The sequence below is a fragment of the Pimephales promelas genome, chromosome 6, assembly GCF_988280905.1.
Source record: "Pimephales promelas chromosome 6, fPimPro1.hap1.1, whole genome shotgun sequence".
In the NCBI taxonomy this organism is placed as follows: domain Eukaryota; kingdom Metazoa; phylum Chordata; class Actinopteri; order Cypriniformes; family Leuciscidae; genus Pimephales; species Pimephales promelas.
In genome coordinates, this window is record NC_142774.1 from 37386215 (window position 1) to 37406600 (window position 20386).

Below are 20386 nucleotides of genomic sequence, written 5' to 3' on the forward strand. Positions count from 1 at the left end.
TCCCACAGCACGCACTACGACAGCCCTGCTTAATGAGTGACGACAGAGGAAACGTAGCCTGGTTATATCTATGATATTAGTCTGATTTCCAAAGATTAAAGAATATATTGAGGTAAAAAAAAACCATTAAAAACAATAGCCGCATTCTGTCTAGCCAACTTTCTTCCCATCGCGGCGGTGCGCTGTCATTTCTCCTTAATACTAAAACTTAAAGACAGAATCAGCACGATCTGTGATTGTTGTAAAATGCAGGCTCTGCTGTTGCTAAATTGCGGGACACTTTTAATAATAAAGAGAGCTATTAAAAGCACAAAATTTGCGCAAGAAATGCTGTTCCCAATGCGCGCGCGCTCCGAAACAGACTGCAACAAGACAAGCAAATTATAATCTGGGCTTCATATGCGCGTCTAAACGATCAAATGTAGCCTGCACAAGAAAAATGTCAAACCGACCGGCTTGGAGATTAACACTTAAACCGTTTATGTCTAAAATGAACGTAGTTATGGAAGTAGTTGGGAGAAAATATGGTGCATCAGTAGATATGAAATCTGAACTCGTTCTTAAAGGGGCAGCAGTATAATGTGACGATTGCGACATTACTGAGAGTCAAACAACAAAAGGCAAAGAGAAAATCACTCACAGCTCTTGAATGAATTACTTCAGCTCTAATAAGCATAAATCTATCTATGGTAAGCTTTGCAGTGCTATTTTACTTTTGATTACTTTATTATAATTCTTTTTAGACCATACCTGAATAATGTTAGTAGACCTTCCTGAAATTAAAGCACTGTGTGCCTGTATAATGTGTATCTTTGTTTAATTGTCTATCTATTGTTTAATATATATACTGACATACATACGTACATATCATCCTAGCCTGTAGAGGGGAGTTTATTTCAACATCATATAAAATCAACAATAATGATAAATAATATTAAAGCAAACACAGCTCTGGTATCGGAAAAGTATCGGTATCGGCCGATATCCAAAGTCGGGTATCGGGATCGGATCGGAAGTGAAAAAATGTGGATCGGTGCATCCCTACATAATACATAAATCTCTCGTCTCAGGGGGATATGGGTGGAAAGCATGGTAAATATTACAGGTTTCCTACTAATACAAAGCTTAATAATATTAAAACATCCTGAAGTATCCCTTTAACATGTGTTGTCAATAGTGGATGCACAAAGTTTAATATTACGCTTTTTCAAGAAATCAATGAGTGAGAACGAGAAAAGGTGCCTTATACGTATACTTCACCTTGCCACTGAAGCGACACCTGACGTTTCCCATTTTCAAGACACGCACATTTCATCACTTCCTCAATACAAATCGGCACAATGCCTAATGATTCCTTCTCATTATAACAACATCTTAAAATACTCTGTCATTTACTCATACAGATGCATAAGACATTGTTCGTAAACCATAAGGTCTGTATTGCGGCGTATATGACTAAAACAAAAACCAAAAACAACCAAAGCTAACCAAAACAACTAAAACGCCACAGCAGGCTGAGACATGAGGATTTACGTTACACTGAGCACTCATCACGCCATGAACCATTACGTATTGAGTCTCTTTTTTACGCTAGTTCACTTACATAGAAAACCAATCACTTACTTTTTGAGTGATGCATGTTGTAGGCAGTGCAAAGGTACATCCGAGACATCAGTTAAAGATGTTAGTAATATGATGACGACGATTAACGCCAGTGGTAAGGGTCAACAGAAAGTTTCTACCCATGTTCACCCTGCAGCCATAATTCAAACTCAAGCTTGCCCAATGCCCACAGGTGAGCACACAACAGTAACCGATGACGTCACCATGCGCGTGCATGTACACAACTGTGCAAAGAAAAGAGAAAACATAATAAAAGCCCGAACAAACCCAGTGTATGGCTTTTACAGTCTGTTTTTTGTGTTTCCCGAAATCCGTTTCTCGCGAGCACGTGAAAGACTGTATATTTTTATTTTTGAAAAAAAAATGAAATAAAACAATAAAAAAATTAAACAAAAAGAAGTGAGTGTCTGAAACAACATACTTACTGGTGGTTGGCAATATTCAGTCGGATGTTAAAGTCCGATGAACAAAGTGGTTATTGCACATTGCAACAACAAAAGACCCTTATGGCACACTCTGGAAACTTATGAACATGTTCAAAATTTCAAACAAGACTTTTATTGTGTCATTCCATCGAATAGAATTACAACAGGGATGAGATGAATCTTTTGCAAACCAAAACGGACAAACAAAATACAAGGCAAATGAAAAGAAAAAAAAAAAGCCAAACAAATCTAGCTACATCTCCCATGGCTGTTCAGTCGAAAGCAAATCAAAGTCTCATAATATCAGCATGGTATACGTTTAGGATCAAATTTGCACAGTCACAACTTTTTTGCTATGACACTCTGACATAAGTAATGACAAATGTCCATCACAGTTTATAAAACATATGAACAGTTTCTCCCTGGCCACAATACAGTCACACTCTCACTGAGAGCAGGATACATTTCAGACAAAAGTATTTTCTGTCACAGTACATTGAAAAATTCTCCATTGGAGATCAGTAGTTTGAGTTTGTATCGTGCCCTCCATTATCTTTAATATTGCCTTCTAAATAGAATATAGCGATCTTGCCGTTAAATTTGTGAATTGATTCGTTAAATACAACAACATATTGTCAATACATGGTTTCCGGTGAGTCTATTTGCACATGGATGGCTCAGTAATGAATGTTCAAATCGGTTTCACATATGTACAGCACGTGAAGATTGAAGAATGGGCATGTCCATCGGTGCTTTTGTGCCACTGAGGAAGGCACTTGTTTCCTGTTAGCTCAAGAAGTGCTATGTGAGCCCCATGTGCTCTTTCTCTGCCTGTATCAGATTTGTTAGTTCTTGTATACGAGTACAAAACTGGGAAACATGGGCATGATCTTTAAAAAAAACATGAAGAAGAGCTTCACTGAAAATAATCAGTATCCAACCAGTGTAGTCCATTAATAAATCCACAACAGTAAAAGAGAATGCATCATTTTACAATCCATTCATAAAACATTTACCCCAATTCTCTTGTAGGCGCTCCTAGATACTGTATGCGTCAGTTAGTTTAAATCAGAAGAGAAAATAGCTTACGGCATCAACGGCAACAATACGGGATGGTCAGAACGTGATCAAAAAGACAGATGGTTTAAACTTACGACACCAGAAATAAACTGTCAGTTTCCTTTGATTAAACCACAAGAGCAAGTGTTTTTCCTTACCATCGGGGACTCTACCATTGTGTCGAGTTGGACACCAGTTTCCACAAAGTCACGGTGAACTTCCTAACTGTAGGAGAATCAATCAGAGGTGGAAAATTAAAGGGAGAGTTCAACCAAAAATTTTAATTCTGTCAGCATTAACAGTTTCATGTCACTCCAAACTCCAAATAAGTATTCAAAACACAGATGCATATTATTATGAAGCCTGAGAGACTAATATCCTTCCATTGAAAGTCCATTGCACCAAATCTTTGATGCTTCAATCGAGCAGTTTAATCCAGTCTCCTAAACAGACACGATCACTTTATGTAATTTAATTTCATATTTTATTCGCCTATAAACCATGATCCATGCGCACATCATAAATATATATGGTAAATGGAATGTCTTTATGGACTTTTTCTTCACTGTTTAAGAAAAAAAAAATTAAAGAAACTAATTTGCTTAGAGTAACTAAACACTAAACCAACTTTTTTTAGTTAATGATCTGTAAGAATGGTTCTTTATTAATACCAGTCATTGATTCGAGTAACTTTTTTGACATTTGTCTATAAAGTGTTTTATTTCTACAATATATGGTGTAAAAACCATAGATATCTATATAAAGGCTAGATATCTCGTCTGCGCTGCTGGCCAATGGAGGTCGACGTCAGCACCTGGCGGCCATCTTGTCACAGTCAGCTCGCTCACTGGTAACATTGTTTTAATGGTGCATGTACGTTTTAAATCACCATAACTTGCTCAATTTTCTACCGATTTTCAAACGGTCTGGTTTGTTATAAATGGCAGAGATGTAGTTATGATACTGCATACTTATGAATAATAACTGTATAAATAAATAATCATCCAGAATTATAGCCACGTTAATAACGTTTGTAAGAAACCAAACAGTTTGTAAATCCGTCAAGATTTCAACGAGATAAGAGTATTTCTTACATCAGATACCACTGAGCCCACCAGAAAGCCTGTCTGTGACAAGATGGCCGCCGGTGATGGCGATAAATACTCCGCCGTGAGTCATCTAGCCTTTATATACATATCTATGGTAAAAACGTTTTAGTGCTGCCCTCTCCAGGTCGCCAATTTTCCTATTGGATGTTATTAGTGGTTCTTCGTGACACATAGGCACGTTTCAGCTCATCACGCCCTTGCCAGTATAAAAACCAGCTTGTTTCGTTAAAACCACTGTAGTGAGTCAGGAGTTGGAATTGCGAGTATTGAAAACGATCAGGATAGAGTGTTTTAGCATCTATTTCGCCCCCTCTATCTCCGCTGTGGTCTGCCCACTTTTTCAAATATTGCCAGTGGGTGGAGTCAGAGTGTTACTTGTGCAGAGTGTTGATGCGCAAAACAATTGCTGACTGCAGACATTATTTACACAGTATTTTTATTTCCGTGCAATGGACTTTCAATGGAAGGACTGAAATCTCACTCAAAATTTTCAAAGATGTCTTTCGGTTTGGAGTGACTGGTGACAGTTTTTATCTTTGGTGAACTATCCCTTTAAGGGATATCCATCTCGATACATTCTGATTGTTGGAATGGAAAAGATGGAATAGCTTTTGGAATAGTTTAGAGGCACTTTGGTTGGTCGGTTTTCCTTTTAAAGTCCAATAAGTCTCCTTCCTGAATTCTTCTGACAGAAACACTGATGGTAGGAGTTTTCCTGCACTTCAGTAATTCCAATTGAACGTACGGTGCTGGTAGACGAATCTGGCTCTCCATAACGACTGTGGCGTTACACCACTGTATTCCTGTGTCGGTACGGTGGAGGTGGCAGAACTGGTCTCTTGTTAAACTCAGAAAGATACTCGGGGTTGTCAGCCACAGCGATGCGACTTCGGATGCTATGCCTATAGAGGTGTTTGCCTTTGTACGCTTGCGTTGGGTCTTGAGGGTTTTGTTGGGTCACCTTGGGCGGTAGACTATGCTGCCAGTAGTCAGGATTATCAAAACTCTTCTTCGACTTCCTGTCGACCATTATAGTCCCAGTATGACCCGTTTGAAGCATGCTACCTGGGTAGACAAGGTGGCCGGGAAGGCCGGACACACTTTTACTCGTGACTGCAGATTTCACCACTTGAGCCGAATGGGTAGAATGGACGGACTGACTTGCCAGACAAGGTTGGATCTGTTGGCTGACGATGGAGATTTGGCTTAATAAGGAAGGATTGCCAGACATGCTGGAGGAATTGGATTCGACACCGTGTGGCGATTGGGAATGCTGGCCATTTTGGCCCATTGATGTCGTTTGGGGTGGCTGAACAGGTGGAACGGCGAAATGAACATGTGTTCCCTGGCCATGGTGGTGGGCTTTCCCAGTTTGTGTGGAGAGGATAACGTGGCTGCTTGCGGTGCTGGTTGCTGTAGTCATCTGTAGCGGGATGGAAGATCCAGTTTTTCTCATGATCTCCTGGTTCATGCCACTGGTGTTGTTGTATGTGTTGAGGTAAAGGGGTTCGTTGATATACTCATCCTCACCCTTGGATTTCCTATCAGGGGTGCTGTGGTAACCCGGGTTGTCCAGTGCATTAATATTTCCATTTTTCCGTAGATTTACAAAAGGATTCTCCTCGACAGGACTAAGATGGTCTGTAGATACAATACAAAAAATAAAAAAGACAATGTAAAAAGCCTGATAAAAGCTGCATACCGAATAAAGAACCATTGCCATTTGCCACAAATAGTCATCAAAGTAGTACACACTAGATTTACAATAGTATACACCTGTGTTATTTTTATCATAGTATGTTTCGCATGAACATACTATGTTCTTATTTTTGTGACACTAACTGGGTAATAACTAGGTACCTACTCTTACTTATATTACTTTATATTACTTTTGTGGGCAAGTACACTGTAAGTATATGGTAAGTACACATACTGTAACCTTGATTTTGTATTATATGTACATACTATTGTATTATTTATTAATATTTGGAATGTGCTTATTTTTTCTACTTCTATTTTTAATTTATTTTATTAGTAATTTTGTTATGTGCTTGTTATTTTGTTTCCATTATTGTTCATATTTAGCTTAATTTTTTAATATAATATAGAACAGTATAATTTTGTATTTTAACAATTTTAGTACTTACTAATGGCAACAGTTATTTTATTTTCATTTTATTTACATTTATTTTCATTTTTGAATATAATATAGAACAGTATAATTTTTGTATTTTAGTATTTTAATTTTAGTACTTTGAGTACGCATGGCAACAGTTATTTTATTTCTTTATGTTTAAGTTTGTAATTGTTGTATATTTCAGCTTTATTGCAATTTATGAAAAGTATTTTTAATAGTTTTAGTTAATAATAGTAATATACAACATCATTACAGTGATACATACACATTCTAATATTATTCAGAAATATGTAAGATTAATTTATACTTAATTTTAGGGAGTCATGTAAACAAATTAACCCGATTAAGTAAATTTTCCATCTTCCGGAAATCTAAATAAGATATACTGTATGTACTGAAAGTAATTTGATTGATACACATGTAACAGTGCATGTACACACAGAGACAATTTGAGTGATATTATATATAGAACTATTAAAGAAACACCTTTTTGGAGAAAAGAGGAGACTCAAAACATTTTACAAATGTTAAAAGGAACATCGTGGCCTACATTTGTATGAGTCTCAAGACCTACATTTCACAATTCATTGCGCTCTTGTGTGTTATTGTTGAGAAAATGAATGAGAATTAATGAGCTGATTAAATTACTGTTCGCATAATAAAAATGCAGCATAATAAATAAGTGAGCATCTCTAGTATTTGCAGAAAAGAACATCAGTTTTAGTTTATTCTGAAAAAAAAAAAACTGATCACACATTGCACATAAATATTCATACAGATGTGGAGCATGTGAACATCTTCAGGAGGCTAAAAGGAGTAGTTCACTTTTAATAAAACTTTTGCTGATAATTTACTCACCTCCATGTCATCCAAGAAGTCCACGTCTTTCTTTCTTCAGTCGAAAAGAAATTAAGGTTTTTGATGAAAACATTCCAGGATTTTCTCCATATAATGGACTTCAATGGGAACCAAACGGTTAAAGGTCCAAATGAGAGTTTCAGAGGGCTTTAAACAACACCAGACGATGAATGAGGGTCTTATCTAGTGAAACAATCGCTTATTTAAAAAAATAAAATAAAGAAGTTTAAGTTTTTTTAAGCACAAATGCTTGCCTTGCTCTGTTCTGTGATGAACGTTCGTGACTCTCCTGTTCAAACTCGTTCATCAAAATGAACAAATCTTTTTTCGAGTCATGACTCGAAGGGTCCTAGATAAGACCAATATTCATCGTCTGGTGTCGTTTAAAGCCCTTTGAACCTGCACTGAAACTCTCATTTGACCCTTCAACCGTTTGGTTCCCAATGAAGTCCATTATATGGAGAAAATCCTGGAATGTATTCATTAAAAACCTTCATTTCTTTTCGACTGAAGAAAGAAAGACGTGGACATCTTGGATGACATGGGGGTGAGTAAATTATAAGCAAAAGTTTTTTTTTTTTAAAGTGAAGTACTCCTTAAAACAGAACTTGATTGAAAAATTGTACAGTCACCAAAAGTAGCGACACTACTTTTTTAGCTTTACCAGTAAAAAGCTGGTGTACTCCAACAGCAGTGTAGCATGGTGGAAAGCTAATCATTGATTTTTTCCACTGGTGTTTGTCATATTGTATTGTACATTTCTAATCTGCAAGTCTCTAGAGTACCATTCTCAGACAATGCATTTCAAATAACCAAAGCTTGTTTTTAGCTTTGTTGGCTGTATTTAATGTCAAAGTTTCCAAGTTAGAAAAATATGCATATACTGTATATTAAGGAACTTCACTGTTTTACCATTGATGATAATAATAAATGTATCTTGAGCACCAATTGATCATGTTAGAATGATTTATAAGGATCATGTGACACTGAAGACTGGAGTAATGATGCTGAAAATTCAACTGTGCCTCACAGCAATAAATTATACTTTAAAATATATTTAAATATATTTAAATTGCAATAATATTTTTCACAGTATTGCTCAAATAATTGCAGCCTTGGTGAGCATAGGAGACTTGTTTCAAAAACATTACATCTTACTGACCCCAAAATCTTGAACTGTAGTTCTGTATCTTCAGCTAATTAGTTGCTTTGTGTTGGTAACATATCCTCCTGGCTGTAGTTTAACTACTGATACTAGGATAAAAAAAAACAACTTTCTTTTTTTTCTTTTTTTTTTTTTTTGCAAGTGACTGGCCAACCAGTTAACCACCCACAATTCATTGGCACTCTTCGGTTTGAGGTGAAGGATGAGACCATTAACTGTTGCCAACATTTTTAATGGAGGAACCCAGAATCTATTGATTTATCATCCTACTCAACCCACCACACTGGATTAATGTTTTACTCCAGACACCCTTTTATTTTAAACTATCTTAGGTTGAAATTGAACGACTGGGATATTATTGACTAGAGAATGTGTATACGACTTTCAGAGGTGATTTACACCAAACTAGTTCATGTATACCATGCCCATGCCCACCACATATTTTTGATCCAAGTGGATTTTGAATGCAACTCCTTAAAGGGATAGTTCACTTTGAAATAAATTTTTGATATGTTTTAGTTTACCTCAAGGGCATCCAAGATGCAGGTGTCTTTGTTTCCACAGTAGTTTCAATTTTGTTATTTTTAGGTCAAACCGTTCTTGTCTGTCAGTCATATAATGGAGGTCTATGGTCACCACCTCAAAGAGCATGCACAGAGAAGTCCAAATTAAACAAATTAAAAAACACGAAATACACGAAACGAGCGGTTTGTGTGAGAAAACTAACAGTATTTATATCGTTTTTACCTCTTGTAACCACAGCCACAAAGCGCCCGCGCCCTCAGATCACTTGGACGTGGCTGTGGTTACAAGAGGTAAAAACGATACAAATACTGTTCGTTTTCTCACACAAACCGCTCGTTTCGTGTCTTAGGCCATCAATGTGTACTTACATTTACTAGTCATAAAATCATGTTTAATTTGGACTTCTCTGTGCATGCTCTTTGAGGTGGTGACCATAGACCTCCATTATATGACTGACAGACAAGAACGGTTTGACCTAAAAATATCAAAATTGAAACTACTGCGGAAACAAAGACACTTACATCTTGGATGAGCTAAAACATATCAAAAGACATCAAATATTTGTGCTTTTTACCTGAGGCTGACTTGTTCATAGGGCTCATGTAACCATCCTCACTAGTGGCCTTTGGACCCCTCTCTCCAAAAAAGACAGTTGGGTCTGCACTGTAGCGCTGGCTGTCGCAGTCATCTCCTGAGCCAGACATGGGCTGTTTCTTCAAGCTCCCATTACAGTGCTGTTCCTCAAGCACATCGAGACCCGCACATTGTGTGCTTAAAGGGATGAAGACGGCACTTGTTGAACCAGAAGGGTCATGGGAACAAGCTCCCATGCCGTCTTCCGGGCTAAAGACTTTGTCACGACACCTCAGTTGTGTCTACATGAGGGTACAAAAATAAAGAAAGATCATTCTCATGCTTCTATGCTTCATGCAATCATTATAATGGAGTCGTTAAAGGAGTCGTTCACTTTATAAAAAAAAAATGTGATCGATGACCCATGTCATCGAAGATGTCCACGTCATTCTTTCTTCAGTCGAAAAGAAATTAAGGTTTTTGATGAAAACATTCCAGGATTTTTCTCCATATAATGAACTTCAATGGGAACCAAACGGTTCAAGGTCCAAATGAGAGTTTCAGTGCAGCTTTAAACGACACCAGACGATGAATAAGGGTCTTATCTAGGACCCTTGAAGTCATGACTTGTTCATTTTGATGAACGAGTTTGAACACGAGAGTCACGAACGCTCATCACAGAACAGAGCAAGCCGAGCATTTGTGCTTATAAAACTTAAAATTGTATTTATTTTTTAAATGACCGATCGCTAGATAAGACCCTCATTCATCGTCTGGTGTAGTTTAAAGCTGCACTGAAACTGTCATTTGGACCTTGAACCGTTTGGTTCCCATTGAAGTCCATTATATGGAGAAAAATCCTGGAATGTTTTTTATCAAAACCTTAATTAAAAAAAATCCTTAATTTACCTTAATTAACCTTCATTTCTTAAAAGTGAATTACTCCTTTAATGTGGGAATACTCTACCATTCAAAGGTTTGAGGTAAGTACAATTTTAAAAAAGAAAGAAAAGGAAAACGTAGGAGTCAATGACACATTAAATTGATCAAAAGTGACAATAAAGAGATTTATAATATTACAAAAAGATTTAAACTTTAAAATGAATGCTGTTCTTTCAAACTTTTTGTTCATTTAAGAATCCTGAAAAAAAATGTATCACGATTTCAACAAAAAATGTTGAATTGTTCATAACTGAGCACCAATAAACACAGGCATAAGATACTTCTTTTAAAAAGAAAAATCTTAATTATTCCAAACTTTGTGTGCATTTAAATGTAATACAAGAAAGTAAACATATTCAAAAGCTTTTGCATTATCCATATAGTGACTTACACTTCATTCAATGTTCACATTTGATCAGTACATGCAAAGAACTGGAAAGAGAAAGCAAAGAGCTGTTCTTACCCTACTGGTATCCATCGGTGGCCTTGACGTGTAAGAAGAGGTAGAGATTTTGAAGGTCTGAGGAACCAAGTACTCCTCAGCGTCCATCAGGTCATCCAGCTCCTCCTCATCTAGAAGACTCTGGAAGAACTTACTGTGGTTGGGGCTGGGCAGCTTCATGCGATCGTCCCCCTGAGAGGAGAAATGACACCATCACTCTCTGCGATCACCTTGAGTTTAACGGGTGGACAAAAGTATTGATTTTCAAGGTGAGATACAAAAATAACCGTATTCTCACCTGTATGACGAGGTATCTTTGAGGGTCTCGTGCCATGCGGCTGAACTCTGCAGCGAGTTCCTTAAACCGAGGCCGACTGTCAGCATCAATCATCCAGCCTGGAGGTCAACACAGACAGAACGCCAGTAGTAACTACATTTGTCAAATGGACACTGCAATAAATAAATAAGTGCATAGACAATCCAAAAAAAGTATGCATTAATACATATATGGATCCAAATTTTTTTTTTTCGAAAACCAAAAAGAAATTCAAACGTAGAGTTAGAAAATGTCTCCAAATTGCGGAACTTCTTCCAGTCCTATTATGTCTCTGTCAGGAAGTAACATGCCCTCACCTTGCAGCAGCCTGCTCCTTATTTCCTCCCAATTAATTTCCTTTCACTTCTCACGCTCAAACACATTAACCAAATGAGCAGCAATTACTCACGCAATCACACCACGTTTCATCTCCGTCAATATTTCGCATTTCATTGTCCGTGGGGTTACAGATGTCACAGCACGTAGAATCACAAACAACAGCTTACAGTCAAAATGTAATTAGAACTAATGGGTTCAATCCGCGTCTCATTTCATCTCTTTGTGTTTATTTGATTGAGCCAGCTGAGAAACCCCACCGCTCACCCAGCTGCTCATTTCCACAGTCCACTGTCTGGCCGAACATGGCGAGTGGATGTGTGTGCATGTTCTAAAGAGAAATTTCATATACAAATGCATATATATGCATATATGATGCATATATAAATGCATATATATTCATGATAAATCATGAAAATTACAGTTTTTTAAAGTACCACAGTATTTTTCATAAACTAGGGTAATTAATAGGGATGAGCGAGTACAGCATTATCTACTGTATCTGTATCTGTTAACCATATGAATTATCTGTATCTGTATCTGTACTCGGACTGGGCGGGGCCTAAACCCGGAAGTGGGTCGGGTAGTCTTGAAATGGGCGGGGCTTTAACCGGTATGTTATTTTAAGCATGCAATTGATATGGGTTGATCTGAAATTGCTATATTTATGAATGAATCATTTTAAGACATGTGTACAATCACTGAACTTAATTGTATGTGTGCTAGTGTGTTTCGGAAAGATTTGAGCTGCTGATCACATTCAGGGTTGTACATAACACTCACATTTCACCATCACCATGTAGACGTCTATGGTGCAGATGGGCGGCTGGGGCAAACGCTCGCCCTTCTCCAGCATATCTGGAATCTCACGTGTGGAAATCCCATCGTAGGGTTTTCCTCCGAACGTCATCAGCTCCCAGATAGTCACCCCTGAATGACATATATATATATATATATATATATATATATATATATATATATATATACATGACATATACATATATATATATATATATATATATATATATACACACAGCATTCAGCATTTTTTTTAAATGCATCTTCACTGAATTAAATTATTTCAGTAATTTCTTCAAAAAGAATGCAAGTGTGTTTCACTCACCATAACTCCATACATCACTCTGATGTGTGAACTTCCTGTAATGTATGCACTCTAAAGCCATCCACTTGATGGGCATCTGCATAAGAGAAAATCCTAATCAGGATGTAATAATCTGGAAATATACAGTAATGCAATCATGTTTCATTAAAAACATGCATTTTAAAAAAAAAAATACCAGTCCAATTTGGACAGAAACAGCACTGCAATGTGATTAGAAATTAGAAATACAATCAAGCAACTACCATTCTCATTGATTAATGAAGTTTTTTTCAAATTCGAACTAATAAAAATTAGTTCAATGGAAAATTTCAGAACTGTTAAAGGAGTAGTTCACTTAAAAAAACAAAACAAAAAAACTTTTGCTGATAATTTAAAGTCCTGTTCAAACTCACTTATCAAAATGAACAAATCTTCATCGTCGGATTCATCGTCTGGTGTCGTTTAAAGCTGCACTGAAACTCTCATTTGGACCTTGAACCGTTTGGTTCCCAATGCAGTCCATTATATGGAATAAATCCTGGAATGTTTTCATCAAAAACCTTAATTTCTTTTCGACTGAAGAAGGAAAGACATGGACATCTTGGATGGGGGTGAGTAAATTATCAGCAAAAGTTTTTTTTTTTAAAGTGAACTAAAAGTTTTAAAAGTTGTTTGAGTTTGTCAGAACCAGTGTGTCTCAGGTTCTAAACACTGACCTTGCCTCCATCTGAATTATACTCCTTTTCATCAGCATCAAGCAGTCGAGCAAGTCCAAAATCAGTGATCTTGATGTGGTTTGGAGATTTTACCAGGACGTTACGAGCCGCGAGGTCTCTGTGCACCAGCCGCCTCTCCTCCAGGAACATCATACCCTGCCGAAAACAATATCTTAGTGCTTCTTTACAAAAACACAATGGTTATCATAAATAAAACTATAAATAATTAAATTCAGAAATTTACCCAATAAAAACAGTGGCGTATTAAAGGTGCATTGTGCAACATTTCATGTTAAAAATACCCGTTTTTCTAACCCATACATGCTTAAACAATTGCCTGATGGACTGAATGAGCCCTTTTCTGATCACTGCCTCTATAATCTGTACAATAAAATAAATAAGAGGGATTCGGGATGGAGTTTGAGACTGACGTCATGGGCGTTAACGCTCGCCTGGCTATGTCTGGCAGGTTTGTGTATTCACCGCCATTCTCCGTATCAGAGAAGACAACTCGAGCGACAAAACTTTAGTCAACTTTCCACAAAAGTAGAAGATGGATTTAAATAGACCGGCTTGCAGTTCATTCCAAACCCCAACGCAAACTCCACGTAAGACAAAGAAAATAAACTTTTGTCTAGTGCCAGGCGTCGGAATAAGACGAGAGTCAACATCGGGAAGCTTTTAACAAATGGAGAGATCTCCGGTCTGCTCTAGGGCTCAAACGGCATCCTATACAAAGTAATAACTTATATTGTTCATGAATGTGTTAATAATACAGTCATAAGTGGATACAGTAAACACATAAAACGGTTCAACATGGAGATAGAGGTAAACAAAAACCGAAGTTTTCTACTACCCCCGTTTTCCCCTTACACATATGTGTGTCATTTACTCAAATGCCTTTGCTTTCATATATTTAAAATGGCTTGCAGATTTATAACTTTAAAAACAAGTCACGCTGACTTTAAAGGTGCATTGCACAAGTCTCTTTGAGTTTCTGCAGAACTATGCCCCCTCTGGCGACAAGCGAAACTGCAACCAGAGGTGTGCACACCTCTGATGACATTATGACTGTAACAAAAGATTTGTGCGGCTGATGTTCATTTGGATATGAACAGCTTGTGGTCCATGAGGGTGCACACCTCTGGTAGCAGTTTCGCTTGTCACCAGAGGGGGCGTAGTTCTACAAAAAGAGACTTGCACAATGCACCTTTAAAGTCAGCGTGACTTTTTTGCAGTGTTTATTACAAATGATTTATTCATGCACCAAAAAAACAAAAAACATATATATATATGAATGTCTCTCTTACAATCTTGAATCAAAATATCATCTCCTCCCTCAATCAACGACATCTCTTCTCTAATAAGTGTTTACTGGGGCTCACATGAGATCGACCAATGGCAAACCACAACCATCCAATCAATTCCCGCCCTGTTTATTTATTTATTTTTTTAAATGTACATCACAATAGGGAAGGAAAAAAACAACAACACAAATTCCATTTCTTGCCGACTTTGACTAAAATTACTTTCGGTAGAAGGTTTAGTGCACTTCATAGCATAAGTTGGAAAAATATGATTGATTGTGAGAAACAAGATGATGAAAAAGGCTTATTGCCAATAATTTACCAAACAAAAACACAATTTCAAGGGTTCAACGCCTTGCACTTTGTTTAATCCAGTACAACAGAGCATATATTTGTAAATCTTTCCAAAGATCCTTCAATTTTTGTACCCAAATGGCGACGGTGATGTGCACTGAAAACCACACAGCAGTGTTTTTTCAACAGAAACTGTTTCATTGTTAAAGAAAAATCTATACCAACAACATTGTGCAGTTATGAGATCAAACTGACATGTTTGAGAATTCTGAAGCGAGTAATTGTCCCTGCAAGTTGTGTTTCTTTTGCCGCTCATCTTTACTCTGAAAAAGATTGAATGACACAGTTATAAAATTGCTTTCATTTCAGTCAGTGATATTTTGCAACAAAGAAAAGTGGAAAAATATACCCTAAGGGACAACCAAAACATATCAAGGGGGCACTTTAGGTATATGATGACAATTATACGAGGAAAGGACTGGTCTGAATTTTTCCAATGTTTTTATTATGAATAAGACAACAGTGACCGGCGGGCTGTGTCAAAACAGTAACTGTCTGAAATGAGGAGAAATGAGGAACATATTTCTCTGTAGCACAATTCTCTTTGCCAAACCATCCATCATTTGTAGGGCGATATGTTTTCCTGCTTAATAGCTGCTCGAAATTAGTTCGACAGAAACAGGAAAGCAGACAAAAGCTGAATCAAGAACATTCTGTTAAAATAATTACTAATTTTGTCCTGAAACTTTTTGGCATTATAGACAAATGTGAGAATTAAACAGGAGCAGAAGATTGATACTGAAAGAGTGAATCATGGATATCACGCGCGCGCGTTGTGTTTTCTCATTTTTATGGGGATATTCCATTCCAACACTATCTCACGAACAATTCGTACGAATTCGACGCATGATTAAAAAGTGGCTAATTCGTACTAATTCGTACGATATCACTCGTACTAATTCGTACGATTTGTCTAAACCCACGTGATGGTTAAGTTTAGGGGCGGGGTAAGGGGTAGGTCATTCGTACGAATTCATACGAATTGGCCAATTCGTAAAAAATGTACGATTTAGCAAAATCGTATTAATTCGTACGAGTGAGGTCGTATGAATTGTTACGAATTAGCCACTTTTTAATCATTCGTCGAATTTGTACGACTTGGTCGTGAGATCGGGTTGTCCATTCTAAACTGTGTATTATGTCCCTTTACACTAACCCTACCCAGCACAGAAAACTTTGAAAATTTTTACATTTTCAAAAAAAAAAAAAAAAAATATATAACTTAGTATGATTTATAAGCTGTTTTCCTCATGGGGACGAAAAATTTCCCCGCAAGGACAAGGATTTCTTATATTGCCATCTTTGTGGGCATATTTTGTCCCCATAATGTTTACCAGGAGACACACACACACACACACAGTGTGAAATGTAATGCAAAAACTTTTTTTTTTTTTATTGCATTTATGTTGTCTTTAATCTATGTACAAAAAAAATGACGGTTTGATTGTCTTATGCTCACCAATTTATTTATTTGATAAAAACACTTTAATATTGTGAAATATATTACATTTTAAAATAATCATTTTCTTTTTAAATATATTTTAAAATGTAATTTATTCCTGTGATGCAGAGCTAAATTTTCATCATCATTACTCCAGATCCTTCAGAAATATGCGCATTTGCCACTCAAGAAACTTTTCTTACTATTATCAATCTTGAACAATGTAAAAGGTGTTACTGTCACTTTAGATTAATCGAATGCTCCCTCACGGAATTAACTTCATTGCAGTTTTTATTGATTGCTTAAACACTACAACTAAGCATTTGAACTAACATTTCAACGCCATTTTTTAAAAAGCACATCCATTTCCCTAAACTATAAACACCCCTGTTTTGACACATAAGTCAGATTTGTTGAACTCTCACTACACACAAATCCCTTCATTGCTCATTGAGGCTGTAATTTAGAAAGCACTAGCATTCAATATTGTTCACTCAAATCAGCACAGCTTCAGCTCAGATAGCACACAATTACCCAAGTTGAAACACAGGTGTTGATGCACAGCGCAACTTTTTGAGCATTGAACCGGTGTTCCTAATAATCATTTAGACGAGTGTATAGTTTGTATATTACAGTATTTATTTAAAATTTAAACAATTGTACACATTTACACGTCATGATTTAATGTATTTCTGACTTAATATTTACATGTAATAAATGATGAATTCATAATAATTATTAAATATGAGCACAGACTTTTTACTCAATATATTAAGTGTACATTACTGAACAAAATACAACAAATGCCAATAATAAATGTTTCAGGTAGACCAATCACCCAAAACATTAAAACACAATTTATAACGTATGCATTTATTTGGCTACTTTAAGAGAGCCAGAATGGAGCCACGTCAATACAATTACAGTGCAGTAAAATGAAAGTGTATTTAAAATAGATTACTTCTGGGATTGGACAGTCAATCAATGGAAATGTTGATTACTACAAACCTCAGCATACCTGAGCCAAGTAGTATTCATCCTGTCCTGTATCTGTTAAAACGAATTAAAAACCCACGGAGCGTGTAAGACATTAAACACTTGATTCTTCTTCAGCGCCAAAGCAGCGGTCATGGACTCATGGCACAGGGGAAGAGCAGAGCGAGCCCTGAGGGAATGAATTTCCATTTAATGGTTAATAAAAAATAAATGGATGGTTTGTAAGTCTATGGAAAGATGCTGTTCATTTAGAATAGTGCTGTGTAATTTATCCTTTGAGAGATGCTGGGCTTGCACTGCTGTTGACACAGTTATGGTGTGGACTGGGTATGTTTTATTGCCATTAAGTGACTGGAGAATGTGCATATTTCTCATGCCAAATTAGAGAATAAACAGTAAGAAATGTGTATTGGGACATCTAAAGCCAAGTGCTCCATTTTAAACATTGTTCTATCTGTAAAATATTGAAAAATAAAAAGACAACACTTGATTTCGATAGTCCTCTAATATAAGCACCTTCAAACTACAATACACGTCAACCACTAGGCTAGTCATAGTGATAAGACTAAGGTCTCCTCTCATCAGCTTCATAAAGCTGGCTCACTAATTTTAAACATATATGGCTCTGTCTCGGAGTCACAAGCTAAATTAAAAAATGTAGGAGTTATATTTGATTCAAGTTTGTCTTTCGAATCTCATGTTAGGAACTCCCTGTTTTTCCATCTCAGAAATATTGCTAGACTCGGCTCTATTTTATCCCTCTGTGACTGAAAGGCTTATTAATACCTTTGTGTTCTCTCACATTGACTATTGCAAAGCACTATGGGGTTCCTAAAAACATGCTTGAACTGAAAGATGTGCAACATTCAATGACAAGTCAGGAGAAATGAGCATATTACACCAATTCTGAAGTCTTTGCACTGGCCAGTTTAAAATCCTTATTCCCACATATAAGGCACTGCATATGGCCCCTCAGGATCTGTCTGCACTTTTAACTTTATACACTCCCAAACGTCATTTACGCTCCTCACAAGCTGGTCTATTGGCAGTCCCACAGACACTTGCGTTCTGTAGGGGACAGGGCTTATTCATCCTATGCTCATAGGCTTTGGAAAGCACTCCCTCCTTATATTTAGAGATGCACAGAATCTAAAAAAAAATCTAAATCTTTTTTTAAAAACCTTTTTTTTTCCTTGCTTTGTCCTGACTTTTATATTCTAGTAGTCTGTTGTTTCTTTTTTTCTTTTATTCTGCACTGTAAAAAATGATTTTTTGGTTAAGTAAATACTAGTGAAAAAACCCAATGTAATTTACTTGAAAAAGTTAGTTCAGGCAAGAATTTAAAAAACTAAGTAAATTCCATATCAGTACTTATTTCAAGCGAGTATAAATGAAAGTGTAATATCAACTCAATAAAATTAAGTAAAAATTACTCAACTTTTCTGATACTGGGGTTTCCATCATGCACTGGCCCTTGAATAATTAATGAGGTTCATTTTTCACTGGTTTCCAGCTGTATTTACACTGTTTTATCATTGATTTTTGTTTTCGGTATTAGTAAATTGCCATTTTGTGACATTTCGAGTAAATTTTTTGCTTAAAACGACACATTCAAACACAAAAACGATCCATCAAATGTTACCACCATTGTGTATTGTCTACCAAGTGTTGAGGTGTTTGCATTCACATAAGGCTTAAAGTCTGACATGATGTATATATAAATTACTTAGATGATCTAAGTAAAGAACATACTATAAATGACTAATAAAATTCAAGATAATTGTTTTAGTGAAGTGTAATACAAAGGCAAAGGAAATCGGTATTAATCAACCTTTTACAAGCCGAGTTAAAATTACTTATTTTTTGTAAAGTTTACTTAATTCCACATTCCAAGTAAATTTAACTTAAAGATTTCTAATTAAAGCTACTGATAAATATGTTTAGGTTTTTACTTGGCAAATCTTTGTAAATGTACTAGCATTTTCTGAGTGAGATCGTTTAGCAAGGTTTTTTCAAGTAAATCCTACTCCAAATTGTTTACAGTGTGTGTGTTGTATTTTTATTTGCTTGTTCTATTATATTAAGTGCCTTGAGAAGCTGCTTTAAAGGCGCTATACACTGTAAAAATGAATGCGCTTTATCTAATCAAAAAAAAATTGTGGCAACAGATTACAAGCAATAATATTAATTAAATTTAACAATAAATATGAGTAATAATTAATCAAATTAATTCATTAAAAGTTAAATCATATAAAATGAGTAAAACCTTTTTTAGAAAGTATGTTTAAATCATCCAAAAAGCAAAAATAAAACCAAAAACAAACACAGTATAAAGACAGAAAATATGGTGATGTTGACTCAACAGGGAGTGATTTGACATAGTAAAGGTCTATTTTGAATGAACACAATCAGATCATGAGTTTAATAACTGTTATGGTTGTTGACAAAATGTCATGGTTTGAATGGTCCAGTTGGTCTAACTATATCACTAGCCAACCAAGACACTAAATGCTAATGGTATTCTAGACTTCCTTGGAAGTATTGGTACATTTCTGAAAGCATCGCTTGCTTTTAGGACTTGAGTTCATACCTTTAATTTCGATTGAAAAATAAAGAGGGAGAGAACACATAGGAAAAAAAAAAAGATAGCAAAGAGCAATCCTTTGTGTCCACTGTTTGAGAGCATGCAGAAGAAAGTAGGAGTATCCTAATCAAAACTCTGCCTGCGTTTAGCATAACAAGTCATCTGCATGCCGATGCAGGAGCGAGACTTAATGCCGGCGTGAGGTGCATTCGGGGGCATTCATAGAGCGTCTGCTCATCTCACTCTTTTATGCGCCAGCTTTTATGTGAGCATTAATAAAGGTTAAAGTTTCCTTGGAACGGAAGAGAAGAGGGTCCCTCGGTGCCCTATTACAACATATTCTTGCCTCTGGATAGGCAAATAACGAAAATTAGAC

The 20386-nt window shown here is 36.3% G+C and overlaps 1 protein-coding gene and 1 long non-coding RNA gene across 5 annotated transcripts in view; both read right to left on the reverse strand.

The window, feature by feature from the left end:
* The window catches only part of LOC120460554 (uncharacterized), a 107159-nt gene extending 105284 nt beyond the window's left edge, over nucleotides 1-1875 (reverse strand). Inside the window, exon 1 of one of the 2 annotated variants that reach the window (XR_016169039.1) lies at nucleotides 1624-1875. This is a non-coding gene — a long non-coding RNA (uncharacterized LOC120460554). The remainder of the gene's footprint in view (nucleotides 1-1623) is intronic. The other variant, XR_005617977.2, reaches the window with a different exon arrangement.
* Nucleotides 1876-2158: 283 nt separating this feature from the next.
* Nucleotides 2159-20386, reverse strand: part of erbb4a (erb-b2 receptor tyrosine kinase 4a) — a 170568-nt gene continuing 152340 nt past the window's right edge. For all 3 annotated transcript variants that reach the window (XM_039648382.2, XM_089132536.1, XM_089132537.1), the window contains exons 21-27: nucleotides 13329-13484; nucleotides 12634-12709; nucleotides 12294-12440; nucleotides 11157-11254; nucleotides 10880-11050; nucleotides 9476-9776; nucleotides 2159-5857 (exon numbers count right to left, since the gene is read on the reverse strand). In XM_039648382.2, the coding sequence (XP_039504316.2) occupies nucleotides 5004-5857; nucleotides 9476-9776; nucleotides 10880-11050; nucleotides 11157-11254; nucleotides 12294-12440; nucleotides 12634-12709; nucleotides 13329-13484 (1803 nt within the window). In that variant the 3' untranslated portion in view covers nucleotides 2159-5003. The remainder of the gene's footprint in view (nucleotides 5858-9475; nucleotides 9777-10879; nucleotides 11051-11156; nucleotides 11255-12293; nucleotides 12441-12633; nucleotides 12710-13328; nucleotides 13485-20386) is intronic.